The 22,489-nt window shown below is 42.3% G+C and overlaps 1 protein-coding gene across 4 annotated transcripts in view; it reads left to right on the forward strand.

The window, feature by feature from the left end:
- The window catches only part of CHST9 (carbohydrate sulfotransferase 9), a 290,560-nt gene that overhangs the window by 252,179 nt on the left and 15,892 nt on the right, over nt 1-22,489 (forward strand). For 3 of the 4 annotated variants that reach the window (XM_060405211.1, XM_027960723.3, XM_042239686.2), the window contains one exon: nt 5,458-5,495. The exons of the other annotated variant lie outside the window; for it this stretch is intronic. In XM_060405211.1, the coding sequence (XP_060261194.1) occupies nt 5,458-5,495 (38 nt within the window). The remainder of the gene's footprint in view (nt 1-5,457; nt 5,496-22,489) is intronic. 4 annotated transcript variants of the gene reach the window in all.

A 22,489-nucleotide genomic window follows, 5' to 3' on the forward strand; every position in this document is an offset into this window, starting at 1 on the left:
GCTGCTTACAGTATAGAAGGAGATGTGCAAAAAGCAACGCACATACAAATGACAAAATGATTGCAAGTTATGATAAATGCTGGGAAGGAAATGGGCTGATATCAAGAATCATCAGAGGAGATGCGCCAACCAGAGAAGAGCCCCTAAGATCTTTTTTTTAATTGGAGTATAATTGCTTTACAATCTTGAGTTAGTTTCTGCTATGAATGAAATTAATCAGCCCTATATAATACATACAGCCCATATATCCCCTTGCTCTTGAGCCTCCCTTCCACCACCCCTCAATCTCACCCATCTAGGTCAGCACAGAGCACTGAGCTGAGCTCCCTTGGGCTATATAGCAGCTTCCCACTAGCTATCTGTTTTATTCAGGGTAGTGTATATATGTCAGACCTAACCTCACAATTCATCCCACCCTCGCCCTTGCCCCCCACATATCTATTCCCTACATCTGTGTCTCCATTCTTGCCCTGGAACTAGGTTCATCTGTACTATTTTTTCTGGATCCCACATACATGTGTTAATATATGATACTTGTTTTTTCTCTTTCTAACTTACTTCATTCACTCTGTGTGACAGTCGTTAGGTCCATCCACATCTCTACAAATGACTTAATTTTGTTTCTTTGTGTGGCTGAGTAATATCCATTGTATACCTGTACCACGACTTCTTTATCCATTCATCTGTTGATGGTCACCTAGGCTGCTTCCATGTCGTGTCTACTGTAAATCATGCTACAGTGAACACTGGAGTGCATGTGTCTTTCTGAGCTGTGCTTTCCTCAGGGTTTATGCCCAGGAGTGGGGTCACTGGGTCACATGGTAGCTCTATTTTTAGTTTTTTAAGGAACCTCCATACTGTTCCCCATTTTGGCTGAATCAATTTACATTCCCAACAACAGTGCAAGAGAGTTCCTTTTTTCCACACCCTCTCCAGCATTTATTGTTTGTAGATTTTTTTTCAGTGATGGCCATTTGACTAGAAAGTGAGGTCGCTCAGTCCGACTCTTTGCAACCCTGTGGACTGTAGCCCACCAGACTGCTCTGTCCATGGGGTTCTCCAGGCAAGAATACTGGAGTGGGTTGCCATTTCCATCTGCAGGGGATCTTCCCGACCCAGGGATCAAACCCAGGTCTCCAACATTGCAGGCAGACGCTTTAACCTCTGAGCCACCAGGGAAGCCCATTTGACTAGTATGAGGTGTTAATATTAAACTAAAACCTGAACGTTTGAAAGAGCCTGTCAGATCAGCAGTGCCATTAGATTAGAAATAAAGCACACAATAGATGTAATGTGCTTGAATCATTTCCTCTCCCTTTCTACCCTCCAGTCACTTTGGTCTTCTGTGAATTTCTGGTCCTTTTGACCTCTGGTTTTTGCACTTACTGTTGTCTCTCCAATTTGGCTGGGCTGACTTTCAGATTTTCTAAATGTCTCATGATTCACCCAGATACACCCTCTCCTTGCCTCTGAGATTTTATTCTTTCAGTCCCACTCCCTGGAATGTCTTTCTCTTATCCTTTGTGTGCAAAAATCATACTTATTTAATCCTCACAAATCTGCTGAGGGGTAAACACTAGTAACTCTTCGTTATACATGACCAGACAGGACCCAAACATTGAATGCTGCTGCTGCTGCTTTTAAGTCACTTCAGTCATGTCCGACTCTGTGCGACCCCATAGACGGCAGCCCACCAGGCTCCCCTGTCCCTGGGATTCTGCAGGCAAGAACACTGGAGTGGATTGCCATTTCCTTCTCCAAGGCATGAAAGTGAAAAGTGAAAGTGAAGTCGCTCAGTCGTGTCTGACTCTTAGCAACCCCATGGACTACAGCCTACCAGGCTCCTCCGTCCATGGAATTTTACAGGCATAAAAGGCCCTAAATCTAATAAATGACAGAGCTGTAAATTAGATGTCAGGTTACCATCTACTCCATTTTCTAGAGTCCAGGGGACACTGTGATTAGTTTATGATTATTTGATTGTTTGGCCTCTTGCTTTTCACTGGAATTCCTTCAGATTTCAGTTTGTTCCTAAGGAAATGAAACTAAGATTTCCTGGTGCTGCTGCCACCCCTGACGCCACCTCTGGCCTGTTCTCCAGGCAGCAACCACCCCTGAGAGGTCCTCTGAAAATGCACAGCTGACCAAGGCATTCCAGTGGGCCTACTCACACCCTGGGCTACACTCCCTTCATAACTGACTTCCCACTACTTTGGGGAAGGTTCATCAATCTCCCCAAAATGGTCCACATGAGCTTTCTTGCTAAATGTTTCTTGCCTGTCTGTCCAGCCTCATCTCGCACCACCCTACCTTCCTCTTATTTCACTTTGGCCATGCTGGCTTCCTTTCCCTGCTTTGGACCCAAAATGCTCTCTCGTTCCTGACTGTTCTTCCTTCTCTTCTTGTCCACCTTGGTGATCTAATTCAAAAGGCAAGTCCCCCCTGCCACCCCCAACAAAAAGCACTCTTCTTTATGCATCCTTCTTATACACTCTACATATTATCTGGCAAAAGACATCTAAATGCCAAAACCTATCAAGAGTGTCCAATTGGGCAGTACCATTAAAAATGAAGAAAATTGGTAACTATTATCTAGAAACTCCAAAATTGGCCCTGATATTTTGTGACAGTGGCGGGATTGAATAGCCTACTTTTTTTTTTAAATTGTTTTTTCATTTTCTTGATTGCTCCCTTTGCTGTGCAGAAGCCTTCCAGTTGCCTTCCTATACATCACCAACAAACTACCTGAAAATGAAATTAAGAAAACAATCCCATTTACAATAGGATGAAAATCAAATTACTTGAGAAAAAAACTTAAGGAGGTGACTCATACATTGAAAATTATGAAACACAGGTGAAAGAGATTAAAGCACACACAAATAAATGGAAAGACATTTCATATTTATGATTTGAAAGAATTAACTTTGTTTAGATGTTTATACTATCCAAAGTTATCTACATATTCATGTAATCCCTATCAAATTCTCAATGATATTTTTTACAGAAGAAAAAATTCTGGAATTTCTGTAGAACCACAAAAGACTGAATAGCCAAAACCATTCTGAGCAAGAAGAACAAAGGTGGAAGCCTCGTACTTCCAGATTTCAAAATATATTATAGTACTACAGTAATCAAAACAGTGTGGCACTGGCATAAAAACAGATATATCGACGGATGGAATGGAACAGAGTCCAGAAATAAATCCATACGTATATGGTCAACGGCTTTTTGGCAAAGCTGCCGAGAATACGCAGTGAGGAAACAATGCTATTAATAGTCTCTTCAACAATGAAGAAAACGGGACATTCACACGCCAAACCATGAAATTTGATCCTCTTCTTACCCCATGCAAAAAAATTATTAATAATTCAAGAAGGATTAAAGACTTAATTATAAAAGCTAAAAGTAGAGGGAAAGATAGGCAAAAACCTCTATCAGTTTGGGTGATGACGTCTTGAACATGACACCAAAAGCACAGGCAACGAAAGCACCAAACTGAGAACACGTCTATGCAGCAAAGCAAACAACCCGCAAAATGAGAAGGCGGTTAAACTGTCATAAGGGAGAGCCCGCTTTCAACAGGGCCATTCCATTTTCTGGGCTCCTCCTTCATCTAGTGTATCCTGTATATCACCTGACCTGACACTGAGTGAGCGCTTAGTAAAATTTCCTGATATGCTTATTACTGGTTGCTCAGTTGACCAGTAAATGCCATGAAGCCTGGCGTGCTACAGTCCATGGGGTTGCAAAGAGTCAGACATGACTGAACAGCAAAGTTGACCAGTAAATACCATGTATATTCATCACGTCTTTTTTTGAAAACAGTTTGACAGTTTCCTCAACAACTAAACAGGCAACTACCACACAACCCAGAAATTGCACAAGACTTATGTTCACATAACCTGTCCACAAGAGTTGATAGCAGCTTTATTCACAATTGCTAGAAACGAGCCGGATGTCCTTCATCTGGTGAATGACTAAACAGACTTTGGTGCATCCTTACTCAGCAATAAAAAGGTAATGGAGGGAGGTCCAAGGGAAAGGGGATGTATGTATACATACAGCTGATTCCCTTCGTTGTAAAGCAGAAACTGACATAGCATTGTAAAGCGATTATACTCCAATTAAAAAATGAAATACTGGGGAAAAAAAGAATGCACAGGAATGCACATAGCAACCTGGATGACTCTACAGAGAATAATGCTGAGTGAGAAAATCCTATCCCAAGAGGTTTGAAAATGCATGTTTCCATTTATACAGCGTTCCTGACAGCAATGGAGAACAGATTAGTGATTGCCAGGAGATAAGAAGAGGGCAGGGGTGGGAGGGCAATGGATGTGATTATGAAAGAGCAACATGAGGTAATGGAAAGGTTCTGTATCTCAACTATGTCAGTGTAGGCATCCTGGTTCAGATATTACCATACTATGTAGATCATCCAAATGTAACCCGTGGGGAAACCTGGGTAAAGGGTACAGGGGAACTGTCTGTATTCTTTTTTACAGATGCATGTCACTACACAATCATCATAATTAAAATTTTAAAAGGACACATTTAACAAAGTGTAGGTATCTCACCAAGATATTCACAAGCGCGTAATAACTGCTGGGCCACAAATGTCTTTACTCTCTTTCCTGGTGGTTTGTTGGTTATTGATTATTCCTAAGGATTTTTTTTCTTGTATTTAAGACACATGATATTGATCATTCTTAGGGTATTTTTGCAGTATTTGAGGTTTATTATTTTAGAATCCTCATTATTTATACCCCTCTGTTGCTTTTTTTCATGTGTTACATTACTCTGATATGTTTCTGTCCTAAGATACCACTTATAGAATTGTTGGTTTATATTTGGTCTCTGGCAGTACCAAAACCTAAGAAGGTCTTTATCATTTTCATGAGTCAGTAAAAAGTAGCACTTCTGCCATCTGTCACTTTAAATCTCTTCTGGTGCTCAAGATTCCCTGAGTTCAGTGTTAATATTATGCTTGAGCAGGTTGTCATTGTTTGGAGACCTTCAAATGGCTGTGGTTCAGTTTTTTCTTTAGTTCTTTCCTCTCTTTACCATTTCTCTTCCAGAGTTTAATACATCCTCTGGTGTGTATTTCCACTCTGTTTTCTGTTATCTTTGCCTAATGTGGTTAATTTTGGTTTTGACTTTTTTTTTTCATTCCAATATTGGAGTGATCATAACTGTTTCTCAGTTCAGTTCAGTTCAGTCGCTCAGTCGTGTCCAACTCTTTGCGACCCCGTGAATTGCAGCACGCAAGGCCTCCCTGTCCATCACCAACTCCTGGAGTTCACTCAGACTCATATCCATCAAGTCGGTGATGCCATCCAGCCATCTCATCCTCTGTAAATACTTGCTCAGGGAGTCCATAGCTGCTGTTTGGAATTTTGAGTGAGAACAGAGCAAGACCATTACTAATGCTGACTTTCTTTTTGCTTTCTTTTTCAGTGACTAGAGAAAAAATCCAGGAACATATCACCAACCAGGTATTTCCTCACTTCTCATACACCAGGATGTAGAATTTTGCTTCAGATGTTACTAATTAATTAAGCATTTGTAAATATTCTTAAAAGGAGGCATTGCTAGTTATTGGGTATGAGCGATACACATCTTACTGGTTCTGAGAACAAATAAATTGATCATACATGGGTGATCATGCACTTTGCTGTCTCCCCCACCTCATTCCTCCCCTCCACACCATCTTTCCCAAGGATGGGCTCTGCCAGCTCTGATGTGAGCAGCCCTCAGAGCAGGTCATGACCTCTGCATTGATTCTATCATGGCTGCAAAGAGATACTTTTATCAACTTCTCCCTTAACTAAGCTGACTGTCCTCTGTGATTTTCCTAAATTCTAATTCATCCAGTCATTCCCTCCCCAACAGTTAAGAACTAAAGCTTTAGCCATGGAAACGTACAAGTTGGTTTTCTATCTGGTCCCTGATTTCTACCCACACGTAGCCAGTGTCTTCCTGCCTGCCTCACTGTTTTCTTATCCAGTCTTTTTTTTTGATTAATTTTTTTATATTTACCAGGAGATGTACAACAGCTTAAGGGGTTTAAGACATGCAGCCACAGATCCAAACCAAGTTTGGCCGGGCTTGCCCCCCCGCCAACCCTCTTTCCATGGGCCAGTCTGGCTGAGTGTTCCCAGTGCTGCCGCTAGACACAGGGGATGCTGACACACATCTCCAAGACACACATCATTCATAGACACACATCTCCAAGTCTTGCTGTTGTTGTTCTCCTCTGGCATAAATTACACCTCATCCTTGTCAAGGGGAAGAATGGTTCATCTACATTTATACCAGTCGAGGGTACATTTTTCAATGTCTCCTCCTAACGGACTTCAAAATAAATTCCAGTTCTGGTTCCCATTGTCATTCCAACCAAATTAAGTTCTAGCTCTACCTAATCTGTGCCAGAGGCCCTGTAATTCACCAGGCTTTAAAAATTGTCCTTTCATGTGACTGACCTCCTATATTGCAAATTCAGTAGGCAAAATTCAATGCTTATCAGGTACCATTTTGCTTTTGAATAGAACTGTAAATACTGACTCAGTCGCAGCCATCATAAAAACTTGAAAATGCCATCCCAATGTAATGTTAAAGTCAGTTAGTCATTTCAAATATTTATTCACCTATTAAGCTTAGTCTCTTTAGCATCATATTTCAGTTTGTCTATACTCAGGTGGCTTGGTGAGGTGGCTGAACAACAGTTAACCAGTAAAGTTCATTGTTATCATTTTGTTTATTTAAGTCACAGAGGGAACATTTTTCCTAATAAAGAGAACTGTTTTCTTTATTAACAAGGTAAAACAGTTGGTCAAGAAATATATTAAGACTACTTCTCAGGGGTAGATTTTCATTTCCTGTATTTTCTTTCTTTTGTACCCTTGGCTAAACTAATAGAGTGTGCAGACACTAGAATAGAACACCAAATATTTACTCATAATCTTAAACATGGATTTGGTGCCAGATAAAAGCATCATGTCTCCCGGTTCCAGTAAAAGAGTGGAATTCTTTAGTCTTCAGAGGTAAGGGTCTTGAGTGTATTAGTTATGTAGTCATTTCCAGGACAGATAGTTGTATAGTTCAATCAGTGTCTGCCAGCTGGTATTTCTGATGCTACAATGGAATTTCTGTTCTTTCTTCTTGCACATAGGGAGGTGCTCCCCACTCTCAAGAATACACCAGGAGTGCTCTGTGATGATATGGAGGGGTGGAGTCAGAGGTGGGAAGGTGGCTCATGAGAGAGGGTTGTATGTGTACTTATGGCTGATTCACGTTGTTGTATGGCAGAAACCAACATAACATTGTAAAGCAATTATCCTCCAATTAAAAGTAATTTTTTTAAAAAAAGAACAAGATAACAAAAAAGAATGCACTGGGAATATAATTCTAAAAGGCATCTCAAAAAGTGAAAGTCGCTCAGTCGTGTCCGACTCTTTGCGACCCCGTGGGCTATACAGTCCATGGAATTCTCCAGGCCAGAATACTGGAGTGGGTAGCCTTTGCCTTCTCCAGGGGATCTTCCCAGCCCAGCAAGGGGTCTCTTGCATTGCAGGCAGATTCTTTACCAACTGAGCTATCAAGGAAGGCCTTATACCTCTTATATCTCTAATTTATCTTATACCTCTTATAAAAAAACCATCTTATACCTTTAATTTATGTAAAGTCTGGCAAAGAGCCACAAAATGAAATCACTTCTTTTTTAATTATTTTTAAATTGAGGTATAATTGACCTATAACATTATATTAGTTAGGTTTATTAGTTGGGCTTCCCTGGTAGCTCAGCTGTTAAAGAATCTGCCTGCAATGCAGGAGACCCCGCCTGGCTCCATTCCTGGATCAGGAAGATCCGCTGGAGAAGGGATAGTGTACTTAGTCCAGTATTCTTGGGCTAAAATGAAGTCACTTCCTTTTTAATTATTTTTAAATTGAGGCATAATTGACGTATAACATTATATTAGTTACATATATTAGTTATAATTAGTATATTAACAATATACTGATTACATACATTAGTCTGTATAGTATATACAAAACATAATGATTCCGTATTTGTTTATTCTCTGCAGTGATCTACATAGTAAGTCTAGTTCCCATCTGTCACCATCCAAAGTTACAAAACATTTTTCTTGTGATGACTTTTAAGATTTACGCTCTTCAGTTCAGTCGCTCAGTTGTGTCCGACTCTTTGCAACCCCACGGACTGCAGCACGCCAGGCCTCCCTGTCCATCACCAACTCCCAGAGTTTACTCTCTTAGCAACTTTCAAACACACAATATGATAGGATTGACTATAATCACTGTGCTGTCCATTACAGCCCCAAGACTTATTTGCTTTATAACTGGAAGTTTGTCCTTCTTCATCCACACTCCCCTTCTTCTAGCCGAAGAATTTAACCCTTGTAAAACAAGTCTATATACTCACTTTGGCTAATCAATACAGAGTTCTTTATCAGAAAGGAATGTAAAATGGAACACTGGTGTACATTAATCTTGCCCCCAAATCCTTCCCCACTAGGTACTATAGATTGTGTAATTAAATTGAAATTGAAAATCAAGTCCTGTTGTTGGTTTTGCTTTTTTTTCCCCCCCATTAAGCAATCTCCAAGCTGCACACCAACGTGAGAAATCAGGACTGGAGCAGAGGGAAAGTTCTAGCCTGCTGGCTAATATCCAGCATGCATTTTTAGCCCATGGCTATTTTACCACACCTGAGCTCAGAGAACAAACAACTATTTGAGTTCTCTGGAGGGAACGCTGGATTCTTTCCTGTGTAATTCACTGGGGAAATTAGTATGCTTTTTTCAAGTAACTTGTTAACGCTGCTTGTTTACGGGAAGAGGACAAAAATGAGCAGTGAACTGCTTGGCAGAATGAGATGAATGCATGACCCATTTTTTTTTTCAGCTGTCCCTTTGGCAGTTCAATACTGCCATGATTTCCTCTCTGAAAAATGTGCCTTGTAGAGATGAAATCTAGATTTCCCCATAATTTTGACTATGGTAGATTAAAGATAATACCTTAAATACTACCCAGAATACCTTCCAAATCAAAGTAGCAAATGGTCAGTACCAGAATGGGAATACATAAAACCTTTTGACTTGAGATTTAAAAATCGCCTTCTTATTTAGTAGGCAGTTGCAACCTTTAGTAAATAGAATACTTTCCACTTGTGCCTTTTGCATAGTAGATCATTAGAACCTTTGGCGAATTAATACTTTGTTTTTATATTTTGCTTTGTTCCTCAGTCATGTCCGAGTCTTTTCGACCCCATGGACTGTAGCCTCCCAGGTGCCTCTATCCATGGAATTCTCCCAGCAAGAATACTGGAGTGGGTTGCCATTCCCTTCTCCCAGGGATCACACCCAACCCAGGAATCAAAGCTGGGTCTCCTGTGTTGCAGGCAGATCCTCACTTCTATTGAAGTATAGTTGATTTACAGTGTTGTGTTAGTTCCTGCTGTACAACAAAGTGAATCAGCTATAGGTATACATATATCTCCTCTCTTTAGATTTTTTTTTTTTCCCATATAGGTCATTACAGAGTATTGAGTTGAGTTCCCTGTGCTACGACAGGTCCTATTAGTTATCTGTTTTATACATAGTAGAGTGTATGTGGCAATCCCAATCTCCTAACTTATCCCTTCCCTCCCCTTACCCGCCTGACAACCATAAGTTTGTTGTCTGCATCTGAGACTCTGTTTCTGGTTTTGTAAATAAGTTCTTTTGTACCGTTTTTTTAGATTCCACATATAAGTAATACAGTGTTTGTCTTTCTCTGTTTGACTTGCTTCCCTCAGTATGACAGTATCTAGCCTATGCCCTTTGAAACCAGAGAAACAGGAAGGCTGGTTTGGTTTCCAGGTAGCCGCCCCACCCCCAACCCCCCAGAAGCGGGAGGATGTGTAGGCAGACAGCGATCCCCCCATAATGGTACTTCCGCCCTCGCCTCTGCTTGGGAGGTGGGTGCAGTAGGCAGTATCGTTCTGGCTGGTACTTAGAGCTGCCTGACACTCCCAGGTCAGAAAAGTGAGACATGAAGTGAGGGAACTTGCCCTTCCTAGAACCTAATGAGCTTTCCTGCATCATCCTGTCCTTGGTGGCAGCAGATCCAGACGCTGCCTAGGAGTCCAGTTTCTGCCCCGCTCTCCTCCTGAAGGTCCATTGGACCAAGGACCACTCAGACCCCTGTGCAAGGGTAGCCCTCAGGGAGAGGGGGCTTCTTTAGCCTCCAAGCCCAAGTAATCTTTTGGGACAGACTGCAGACCCCAGATGAAAATGAAGGCAGGGTCTTGAGTATCACTTACTTTAAAACTTCTGAATATTTAGATACAGTGCGTGGGCCACCATTCATCCTCCTGCTCTAAGCCCCATAAATGTTATTGATATGATATCAATCAGACATCTACAACTTAAAACTCAACATGTGATTCCAATAAAAAGCCAAGATGGAACCCACTCACCTGTCATCTATAGGATAAAATCCTATCCATGGCCCTGTGATCTGCTTTGGAGAGCATGCCCCTTGCCTCCCTAGCCTTACTTCCCAATCTTCTCCTGTGTGTAAAGCTAATGTGCATATGTGTGTCCTAGGTTGCTTCAGTCATGTCTGACTTCTTGCGAGCCCATGGACTATAACCCACCAGGCTAACATGTCCTATTTAAAATTTTTCCACCAATATACCCACCCTTTTCTTTGCAGGTACAACATTTACTCATATTCCAGCACCTCATACCAGTATCACCTCTTCCATGAAGCTTTCCTCATCTCAGAGCTAAGAGTAATCTTTCCTTCTTCCATGTTCCTGTTATTTTTCTGCCTCTTTGGAATAGGCCCTTGCATTTTCTACTCTATATTATAATTATGGATATTCCTATGTGATTTTGTAATGAAACAGTATTGCACCAAAGGAAAGAAATCATGTTTGGCTCATTTCTGTGTTCACAATTAACATCCTAAGCATCTGACCAGTTGCTGGTTGAATGTAAGTTCTTTCACTCAGTAATTTATTATCCTAGAAACCAGAGGGACTGCTGGATGCAGGCAGACTACATTGACTCTTATAAGGCAGAAACCAGGTGTTGTCCTTTGCCTCCCATGACTCTAAACCAAAAAGCAGAAGGCACAGCTACGGCTGCCCACGGTCTCTACAAATGATGGTCACACAGTCGGGGAATAAAGAATCAAAGAGCAAGGGGACCCCACCTTTATTTCCACATCCCATAACTGCCTAGAGAACACTGAACATTTGCTTGAATCAAGACTTGGCCCTTGAGATTTTTTTTCTCGAATATAAGCATGGCACTGTCATTCACTGCTGCTTCTTTTCAGTGTAGTGTGAACTTTATAACTTCTGAATTTAAAGTGGGATTACATTACCTTGCACTATTCTTATCAAAATGGCCATGCACTCAAGGGGACAACTTTGACCCAAAGAGCGTCTCTCTTGGCAGATTCAGTGCTAATGGAACAGGCTAAGATCCCATTCCCTTCATTCTCTTCCAAGATTGCCTTCTAGAATTGGAAGTTGTGCTTTTAAAAAGCCATCCAATTTATGAGTCTTTTTAAAAATACCTGAAAGCAAGACTGAAAAGTGGAAGCACTAACGGTGGTTAACAAAGAAGCATTTATGAAAGATGGGCTTTATGAAAGGTCGTAAGGCTTCACATCAGGAAGATACCCAGGTGTAAATGTCAAAGGGCTTGCACTCACCTCTTTTATTGGAAGCCGAGAAAGTTAAAACACTACGTGAGGATGTCTACTGGAAAAAGACAATATAGTCTTTGGAACTATATTGTCAAGACAAACAGAGGGAGGAGAAGGCAGCCCTCAGGTGTTTTAAAAGCATGAAAACCAATAGAAAAAATACTGACTGGAATAAGGGAAACAGTTTATTAGCGACACCACGAGAACTATTAGCAATTCAGATATGAGAGAATTCTCACTCACCTGTTCTCACTCGAGATCATTCACGCTTAGATTGTTTCTGAATAATTGTGACCAATAATTGCTCTGGTCACTCATTTATTTGTCATAGCAAGCCTAGGATGGTGAGTATTTTAATCTCCTTTCTCGTCGGGTGGAAATACCCTTGAAAGATTTAGTAATTTTTCAGGTCCTGCCATGCTTAGCACTAAATGAATAATAACAATGGTTAACATAATTATTAGGCTTCCTATGTAGCGCTAGTGGTAAAAAAAAAAAAAAAAATGTGCCTGCCAGTGCAGGAGATGCAAGAGATGTGAGTTCAATCCCTGGGTCAGGAAGATCCCCTGGAGGAAGAAATGGCAACCCACTCCAGTAATCTTGCTTGGAGAATCCCATTGGCAGAGGCACCTGGTGGGCTACAGCCCGTGGGATCACAGAGAGTTGGACACAATTGAAGACAGTGTTAGTAACATGATTATAAAGTGTTTCATGAACTTCTTATACATAGGTATTGTACATAAAATTCTCTCATTTAAACCTCACAGCAGTGACCTTGGAAGCCAGGTACAAATTCAAGGAGTCAAAATTAGTGAAGTTGAGTGGCTTGCCTGAGATAAGGATGCGAGCAGGCAATCCAGCCCTACCATGTAAGCGCCAGCCACTATTCTCTGCTGCTTTAAGTGTCTTTAGTTAAAGGCATACAGATGATGAGTGGCAGAGCTGGAATCTGAATCTGTATGGATGGATCTCATTCTGAAATCCTTTCTCTTTGCTATTGTGCTGTCCTATTACTTGTTCTGAAAGTTCTTCTGTTAATTAGATGATTCCACGTATGACCACCCTAAGCAGTACTCCAATTTTAACACCAGTACTGAAGCAATTGGTTGTGAGATACTAGAATACAGATATTTATGGTGTGGTAGATCTTTTTTAAAAAACTTCTTCTTAAATGCTTTAACTATCAAGATGAGCACGTACTCACTCTGGGGCTCCTGATGAGCATTAAATTACTTTTTTAATTAATTAAGTGAAAAATCAAATGATCTGGTCTAAGAGAAAAGCTATTTGTCACCTGAAAAGAGATTAAAGCTAAAAAAAAAAAAAAAAGGTGTACATTGGGATAATCTGTTGCCCATTGCAATTTTCCTCAGTGGAGCCCAGACCAAATTATCATGGACATAAAACAAGAATTGAAATAGAAACGTGTATTCTCAACAACGATGAAATCTTCTCTTACTCTTCAGTTTTCCAGAAAAGTACTTTACTTCTGAAAACTCTTTCATAAGTTTTTCATACTAGTCATAATGTGTCACTGTCCATGTACTCAAGTGAGAAAAGATGGATTCTGAAACTGCTTAAAATGTAGCTCCTATTAAAAAGGATGAAAACAGTGAATTTACCATCTAGTATAAGTGAATCTTAACGCCTAAGTTGCTATCACTCAGCAGTCCAGGGAAACTGATTCCACAAGGGATTTCTAGTCAATCTGTTTCTTCTGTTTTTCCTCCTCTGTTTTGAGTTTTCTACTCATAGCCCCTCCTATTTGCTAGCATCTGCACCTGAAGATAGGCGTTTCCCAGATGACTCAGTGGGTAAAGAATCTGCCTGCAGTGTAAGAGACACAGGAGACTCGAGTTCAATCCCTGGGTAGGGAAGATCCCCTGGGGGAGGTCATGCCAACCCACTCCAGTATTCTTGCCTAGGACACCCCATGGATGAGGTGGCAGGCTACAGTCCATGGGATCACAAACAGTTGGACACAACTGAAGTGCCTGAGCATGCACACACATACCTGAAGATGAGTTTACCTGGGTAACTGCAGTTTTTCAGCTCAGCAGATGTTATGAGCCAAATGGTCTGCACCATCATTTGGGATTTTCCTCAACACATAGCAACTAACCTCAGTAACCACGTTCTGCAAGTCAGGAGCAGTTAGTGGAGACCCATCAGCATTCAGAAACTCAAACACCTCCTCCCTGTAGAAAGTCTCTTACTTCTTGGGTTAAAACTAGGATCAGATAGGCCAAAGAGTCTATTTGTCATCATGTTTGAGTATACATTCTCAGATACAACATTTTTTAACTCTACCTTTAAACTATTTTATCCATATTATTCTTTCTTCTCATGATAAACCACTGAATGAAGGACTCAAGTGGAAACTTGATATATTCTGGAATTGTGTGAAAGAGGCACTTAAGTAGTCATCATTTTGAATAAAATTTGTTTGTTTGTGTACATAAAGATGTATTTTAAGAAATAAATAGTGATCAAGGAATCAGAAATTTTCTATAATGTATATAGATTAAAGATAATGTTTATAGATAGCTTAAGTTGAGCTCTGTTCCCTATAATGATGCTAAAATGGCTATTTCCTTTGTATTTACAAATTATGATCCTTTTTTGTCTTTATCAGTTTGAATTTCACTATTTACAACATTTGACCACAATAAATATTTCTATAAGCCCAGAAAGAAGAAAATAACTAGTAGTGCCATTAATATAATGCAAATTCTGTAAATCCATGTTATATAAATTGTTTTGGCCCCTCACGGCAGATCCCATGGGCAACTCTGATATTGTTTATAGACTTTAATGTGTCTCTGTATTTTGCCGAGGAGATAGTCCCCATCAGAACCTGAGGAGTGAAAGGAAGTATCTGAGATAGTTTTTCTACCTATAACTAGAGAACGTGATCAATCTCTTTGATTATGCATAAATTAAAACTAATTCTATTGAAACTTTCTTTTGTAAAGTAGCGCTTACCAAAGAACAAGTTTCCAGGAAAGAAAAGATATACAGACAGTTGGTGAAAATTCAGAGGACCAGTAAGGATCCCAGTGAAAGCTGCTACCTTGCTTTATTTCCCTTAATGTGGAAAAAGTTACTATCCACAGAAGTCTTATGTTATATTCTGTGGTTGATCATCAAAACAAGGATGGAATAAACAAGATTCTTCACTATTTCATCACTGGTATGAGCCTTGCTCAAAATGTATTAAAAGGAAATATATCCTTCATACTATTACTGGATAATTCAATTAGGCCAATGTTCCGTGGATGTGGAATAATGAAATTTACTATGTTGACTAATTAGCCAATCAGATGTCTCTCATTTGCTAAGGCAATGGATTGACTAAAATGTGACCATAAACAAAATAGATTTTATTAGGCATAATCTGCTTTATAAACAAATGAAATTAATTCTTTGCCTGACCGAAAGCTTTGAAATTGAAAGACCAAAATTGAACACATGCTTCCAATCTTGGTTCTGTTACTGAGATGACACTTTATATAAAAGTTACTATTTAACTTCCCCTCAAGTATTTCATACTTGAGACTAAATGACTCTTAGAAATATGTTCATCAACAGATGGGAGCCACTTATGGCCTCATAAACTCTGAAGCAAGTGAAATTATCTCAGCAAAATGGAAAGATTACAAGAAAGCTTCATCTGCTGATCTCCGAGATGATTCATGTGTTGTATATTGGCTCAATGGTGCAGTGAATATTGACATATAATCACCCCGTCCATACAAGAGAAATCCTGAAGAAACGAATGCTTGTGGTGTGTGGTTTTCATCAGTCAGTAAGCAGTTTCCACACATACCCTGCATTTAGAGCAGTACTAAATATGATGGAGGATGTAGAGGGAAGGATCAGCAGAGAGCCTGTTCTAAAGGGAGCTTATGTCTTGAAAGAGAAGACGAACACACCATCAATGCTGCACAGAGAGTGTTATTACTCCCTTGCTTATTAACTACACAATGTAGGCAGTGTGAGAGTCTGGTGAAGCCAACAAGCCATGAAAAGTGGCCAGGGAGGAATCGGGGAGAATCTTAAAAACCAAAGTTTCTCCGGTTTGATTCAGCAGGAAATATAATGTGGTGACTCTGAAAATTTTGGAGTCGAGAAAATTAGGAAAATCAATGCACGATCTTGAAACTATAACCTGTATTTTCCTTTTGACTCCATAGCCTCTGATAGCAGCTACCAACCTTTCTCCAAGCTCCTCTGCTTCCACTCTGCAGCCCCGGTCCATTCCCACTTGGCCAGCAGACTGAGCTTCCTACACTGTCCATCACATCATGTTTTCCTCCCATCTAAAACTTCCAGTGGCTCAGAGTACATCTCTGATAAAATCCTACTTCTTTTCTATGACCTAAATCCTAAATTCTCCTTGACCTGGTGCTCCTGTGGCATGTGATCCTGCCCTCCTCTTTGATTTTATCTTGTGTTCTTGAGCCCTTAATTTAAAAATATATTTATTTATGTCTGAGCTGGGTCTTCATTGCTGTGCAGACTTATCTCCAGCTGTGGCAAGGGGGGGCTATGCTCTAATTACAGTGTGAGGGCTTCTCATCATGGTGGCTTCTCTTGTTGCAGGAGCACAGGCTCTAGGGGGCGCAGGCTTCAGTAGTTGTGGCTCCTGAGCTCTAGAGTACAAGCTCAATAGCTGTGGCGCATGCGCTCAGTTGCTTCTCAGCATGTGGGATCTTCCTGGCCCAGGGATTGAACCCGGGTCTCCTGCGTTGGTGGAGCGGATCCTTTCCCACTGAGCCAGCAGGGAAACCTGGGCCCTTCTCACTTAAACACGACAACCACACTGGCCTGCCCTCTGTCCTGACCAGGCTCGTTCTTATTTGGAGGACCTTTGCCCTCACTGACCCTGCCTGCAGTGCTCGACTCCCAGATCTGGGGTTTCCTCTTGTCATTCAGATCCCAGCTGGAGCAGCTTCTCCACAAATAGATCTAGACCCTAGAGCCCTAGTTCATGGAGTCTCTCCACTCTACTGCCCCTCATGCTCTACCGCATCTCTGTTTCAGTGTTTATTTTACATCACGCATATCATCATCAAAACTTTTGTTCACTTATCTGTTCATTATCTGCCTTCACTCACAAGAATATAAGTGTCCTGAGACCAAGACCCTTGTCAGAGTTGTCTGGTCCTCTGTCCCCAGTGCCATTACACAGGGCATATATTAAATGATTATAATAAGTATTCATGAAATGAATGCATCACTTAATTCTGCCAGCAGGCTATGCCAATAGTCTGGGTGTGGAAAAAAAAAAATGTGGCCAAGGAGAAGCATCTGCCTGCCAGTGCAAAAGACACAGGAGACACAGGTTTGATTCCTGGGTCAGAAGGACCCCTTGAAGGAGGAAATGGCAACCCACTCCAGTATTCTTGCCTGGGAAATCCCATGGACGGAGGAGCCTGGTGGCCCACAGTCCATGAGGTTGCAAGAGTCATACACAACTGAGCACACACGCACAAGTGATACCCTGATAGTGGGGATGAACAGTTTAGAGAAAAATGAATAGTTTGGTGTCTGGGAGTGGGAAGCAAATTGACCGTCCGAGACAGGGATTAATGCAAGGTCCCCAGGGTTACTGCAGGAAGATGATTCTCTGGGCAGAAACAAAAGTTGTGGTTAAAAGTCACATTTAATGAGTATATACCATATGCCAGATCACTTCTCAGCCTTTTGTCTAATACCATGTACATGGCAAGCATTGTGTATTTGTTCCATTTATTTTTCATGACTCCATAAAATCAGCATCATTATCTCTTTTACTCTGGGGATGTTGAGTCAGCTACCCCAGGTTGATTGGTTAGCTGTCCTATTCCAGTGAGAGAGATTGATTTGGTAGAAAGTACTGGTGTAAGGTCAGCTGAAAGTTACCAGTAAAGCATGAATAGGATAAAAATTCACTAAGTCTGGTCTCCCTCCCATTTCACAAGTTGTCTGGCTGAAGGAGTGTGAAATGTGTGTCTCACAACGTACCTTGGCACTCAGGGGTTTTGTGCTAAGTGCTCTGGGCCCCTGTGGGCCTCCATAGTTATCTTCCCCATTCTGTTACCACGAGGGCCTGGGAGCTGGAAATACCTTAAAGAAGCATCCAACAGAAAAGTAATTGGATGTAAGAGAGGAGATTAGTAGAGCAGAATGATAGCAGTTACCTTGCAGACCACCACCTGGAGGGCAATAAGACTCCCAGGAAATAACCAAAATGCAATACACAAAACTCTTCTGATTTCTGTCTTTGGGGCCAACCATCTGATAAATTACCAACTTAGAACATAGAAACTAGACTTTGCTGAAAATGAGTTCTATGCTGGGGTCCGGAGGAGAGACGATCCTGCTGATGGGTCTGGGGAGGTAGAAGATGCTGCGGCTCAACACTCAGGCATCCCTTTACTGGTGGCAAGAAGTGGACATTTATCCCCAACGTATAAATCCTAATGGAGACAGCATCATAGAGCCAGTGTCTCAATAAAAAGCCATGGGGACCAGGTTCACTTGTCACTGGGAGTCGATCAGGAAACCTTCTGTTTTCCTCCTTTCATCCCTGATCCAGGCACACAGCTCAGCAGTGCCCATGTATTACGTGTTTTCTCAGACTTATAGTCGCTGAAATGCTGTAATAATATAAAATAAGTTTTCTTGACAAGGCCACCAGGGATGGAGTGAAGACATAACCCCTCCAAAATCACCAAGCCTGGATAGGTGTGTCTAACAGGAGTGTAGAAGCAGGAAAGGAAATAAAGATGCTGTGAAAATAAGGAGCTTCATTCTGAGACATAAAACCTAAGCAGATGATCACTATGTCTGTGTGCTTTATGCAGCATAACAGGAAACCCAAATCCAGGCAGCATCATGGTTACATCATGATTTTCTAGAAGCAAGAGCCCAGGACCCACTCAACCAAGCTAATTATTTGGGACTGTCCAGTAGAGCATCAGTTCTTGGTACCCAACTTATCTAATTCAAATTGAAGAGAAGCAATCAAAGGCTTGGCGATGTCCACTGTCCAGTGTATTTGAAGCTGACATAGATACATCTGGTCACCTCAGGGTAGCTCAGTACAAAAGATAATACTCACTTGGATCTCAGAGCAAGGAAATTCCATCATCTTCTAAATAAAGATGTGGTGGCACTGAGAGCCTTGTGGGGTAAACATGTGCTGTATGAGGATGAACACCAGAGTCAGACAAGCCTGGATTTTAGCCTTAGCTCTAGGAGTTGCCAGCTGTAAGATACTGAGTGGGTGTCATGGGAATGTGTGCATAACCACTGACAGTTGGGGTGAGGATGCACTTGTTTGAGCAGCACTTGACGCAGGTGAAGCCATTTGACAATATTCATCCCCAAACCACGCTCCCCAGCCATCCTTTCCCTTGGTCCAGCAGGCACGGTTTAACTAGGAGACTGGAGCTCTCATAGTCTCCCTGCCACTTGGTATAAATACATCCTTCCTTGCTCAGGAGGGAGCATGGTCTGGACCTAGGAATCTCAATATATGAGTCTCAGGTAAGGCAAGAGAGTCTTCCCCATGGGTCTGATAACTGGTCCAGAAGTACCCGCCTTTTCTGTGGGTTTCACAAGTGAGTGATGCTTATCCATCCACTTTCATCCTGTTAAAGTATTGGCTATAGTCTAGTTGTTAGTGGCTACGGTTATGGGAGGGCCCAAGAGAATCCCCAGTGTGAAGCCTGAGACTTCCTTCCTCCTGCCTTGAGCAGTATTCTCTGGCATGGGGAATAATGGAGTTGATAGACTGTGATATTGTTTCTGAACAAGGTATGTCAGCATGTGTTTATTCCTTCCAAGAAACAGATTATAGGATCATAGCAAGGGGATTGGGGGCAATGATGCAGTGTCTAAAGGACCTTTAGAGAATTGTGCTCGCCTGTTTCCTTGATGAGAGCGGTGTCTCTGTAAGTAGATTAGGCAGAATCCTGTCCATCAGTGTCTCCGTATAAGAGGAGTGTGGTTGGACGTCATCACCAGCCCTGCTAGTGTTACTGCTACTTTGCCAGTGGGCATTGCTGTCCCAGGGGCTCAAGTAGCTCTGTAATGGGTGGAGAAGAAACAGTTCCCCAGGTAAATGCTGCTTCGAGGGTCTGGGGCTCTGCCTAAAGAAAGAAACAGGAAGGGTGGACTGTCCCCAGTTCCTCCTTCCCCACCCCTTCTCTCTCCACGGCTCCTTTCGAACAGTTGCAGTTACCAAGGCTGGTCTGTAGGGGGCAGGCGCCTCTCCATGATCCTCGCAGTCCATCAGGAGCTCATTCCGTACCAGCTCTGGAGGATGAGGTATTCCGGACTGAAAGCTCCCAGCCTCAGACTAAATGATCGGGACCAGTGCCGCTCACACCTGGCCTTGAGAACAAAGAGACCAAAGGAGTTGGCTATGGCCATTGATACGTCGTAGCAGCCATTTCAGTGACATATTGAATCAAACTGTCATATTCAGGAGAAACTACGTCTTTTGGAAACCCCCAAAAAAGCTTCAAATTTTATCACTAATGAAATAATACTCATTTTAAAAAGGTGATAAAGTTTATCTTAATACCTGAAGAGATCAGGGCTTCCCCGGTGGCACAGTGGTAAAGAATACGGCTGCCAATGCAGGCAAGTCAGGTTCCATCCCTGAGTCAGGAAGATCTCCTGGAGTAGGAAATGGCAACCCACTCCAGTATTCTTGCCTGGAGAATTCCATGGACAGAGGAGCCGGAGGGATACACTCGAGGTTGTGAAGAATCGGACTCGCCTGAGCATGCGCATAAGCACGTCGCGTGGAGAGAGACCATCCATACCACCGTCCACTGGAACACATAGATCATCACTTTGTTTTGTCCGTGATTAGTTCACTCTGACCCCCTCCTTAGGTGACCCACTCTTCTCTTGTTTCTCTGCCCTGCTTTGCTGTGAGTTTACGGCTTACAGTCTTTCTTTGCATTCTTTCTCAGCCTGAAATCCTGAAAAGAAATCCCTCTTGGCACACCCCCAGATTCCCCCAGGCAAGATCCAGTGCCCCAGGCCACCCTCTGTTTCTAGCACAGGGCCCTGGTAGCCCACGGTACCACCAAAGGGTGAGTCGCCTGCTCTGGACTGAGAAGGCTGGAGCGGGCTTTGAAGAGGCATCCCTGAGTAAAGCTGAGTTGTCAAATATTGCCGGCGACTCAGCCAGAGGGGCGTGTGTGTCACTCAGAGATGCTGACACTGACAAATCTGATCTGGGTCTGGCAGATGCTTAGCCAAATAGGACAAATGGAATGTGTCCTGCCAGAGTCACGGCTGCTGTCACAGTCGGCGTGGCTGTTCCCAGGGCTCACGTAGCTTCGGACTAGTAGGCAATGGACGGCGAGGAAACAGGGCCTTGACTATACACTGCTTCCTGGGACTGGGCTCTTACTGTGCTAAAGCTCTGCGTGCCTTAAACGGGTTCAGTGAAGGGGCTCCCGTTTCTTCAATTGAAAAGCGGAAGTGGAAGATTTCTCCTGGCAGTGGGGGGTGGTGTGTGCAATGGGTCTGCACATAGCAGGCACTTAGTAAACAGCAGACACTGATCATGTGCCTCTCTATCTAGGAAATACTTTCAAAGCCCATACATTCAGCTAGCACCTCCACCAGCCAACACTTCCCGAATCTGTACACCCAGCTTTAGAGTCCCGATACTGACAGATTTCCCAAGGCACCTCCAACTGCAGAGGTCTGAACTTGAAGATAAAGTACCCACCACACCCACCCCCCAGCCTCCCATAACCGTCTGCTTCTGTGTCCTCTCTCTGGGAGATGGGAATCCGTTCTGTCTACTTCCTTCACCGCCACTCCCCCAGTCTGATCAGTTTCCTAAATTGGCCCCAAATAATTCCCTCTTCTTCATTTTGACCCCCTTGTTTTAGTTCTCCTGAGAATTCCTGATGGACGGCCTCAGTTGTCTTCTGGATGACCCCCTTTCTCCAGGCGTGCCTTCTTGCCGCTGCTGTTTATAGAATGTTCATTCTAAGTCCCTGCCTTCGAAAATCCCAGTCACTTATGTGGCAAAGTCTAGAATCTATATGGGCCCAAGGCCTTCCTGGAATGAATCCAACCCGCTTGCCTCTCCTCTTATATGAATCTGGTCCCCCAAGAGTCCCCCTGATGGTACCTTCCCATCCTGGCTGGTCCACCTGTCAGCTTCCCAGTCATCCTCCTAGACTCTCAGGCATCCGCCTCCTCTGTAAGATTTGCCCCACAAAACAACTCTCGAGAAAAATGAAGTACTATTTTCTTTGTTCCCCAAATACCCTATGCATCCTTTCATTATGGCAACTGTCAGAATTTTTTCACAAGCTGCTCTTTTTAATCAACCTAGTTAAACTTTGGCTTCCTCACAGGACTATAAATTTTATCTCCTTCATCCATTTCTACAATGCCAAGAACAACATATAGCAGAAGTTCACTGTGTATCAAATGAATGATCGAAATCCTTGAGCACATAGTTTCCATCAGCCGCACAATAGCAGATAAAGCATTGCAGGACTGAAACTCATGACAGCATAAAGCCAGTGTAAGTTAGCTGCCTGAAAAACGGGAAGTACAGGAATGATACTGCTTTTGCTTCCATTGAATCAAAACATATGTTTATGCAAAATACTATTCCAGATACTTATGGCAATAATACAGATTTATAAGAATGTACTCTGTATAATTTTATGTGGAAGCCTGGATGAGAGGGGAGTTTGGGGGAGAATGGATACATGTATATGTATGGCTG

Source organism: Ovis aries, chromosome 23, assembly GCF_016772045.2.
Source record: "Ovis aries strain OAR_USU_Benz2616 breed Rambouillet chromosome 23, ARS-UI_Ramb_v3.0, whole genome shotgun sequence".
Taxonomy (NCBI): Eukaryota; Metazoa; Chordata; class Mammalia; order Artiodactyla; family Bovidae; genus Ovis; species Ovis aries.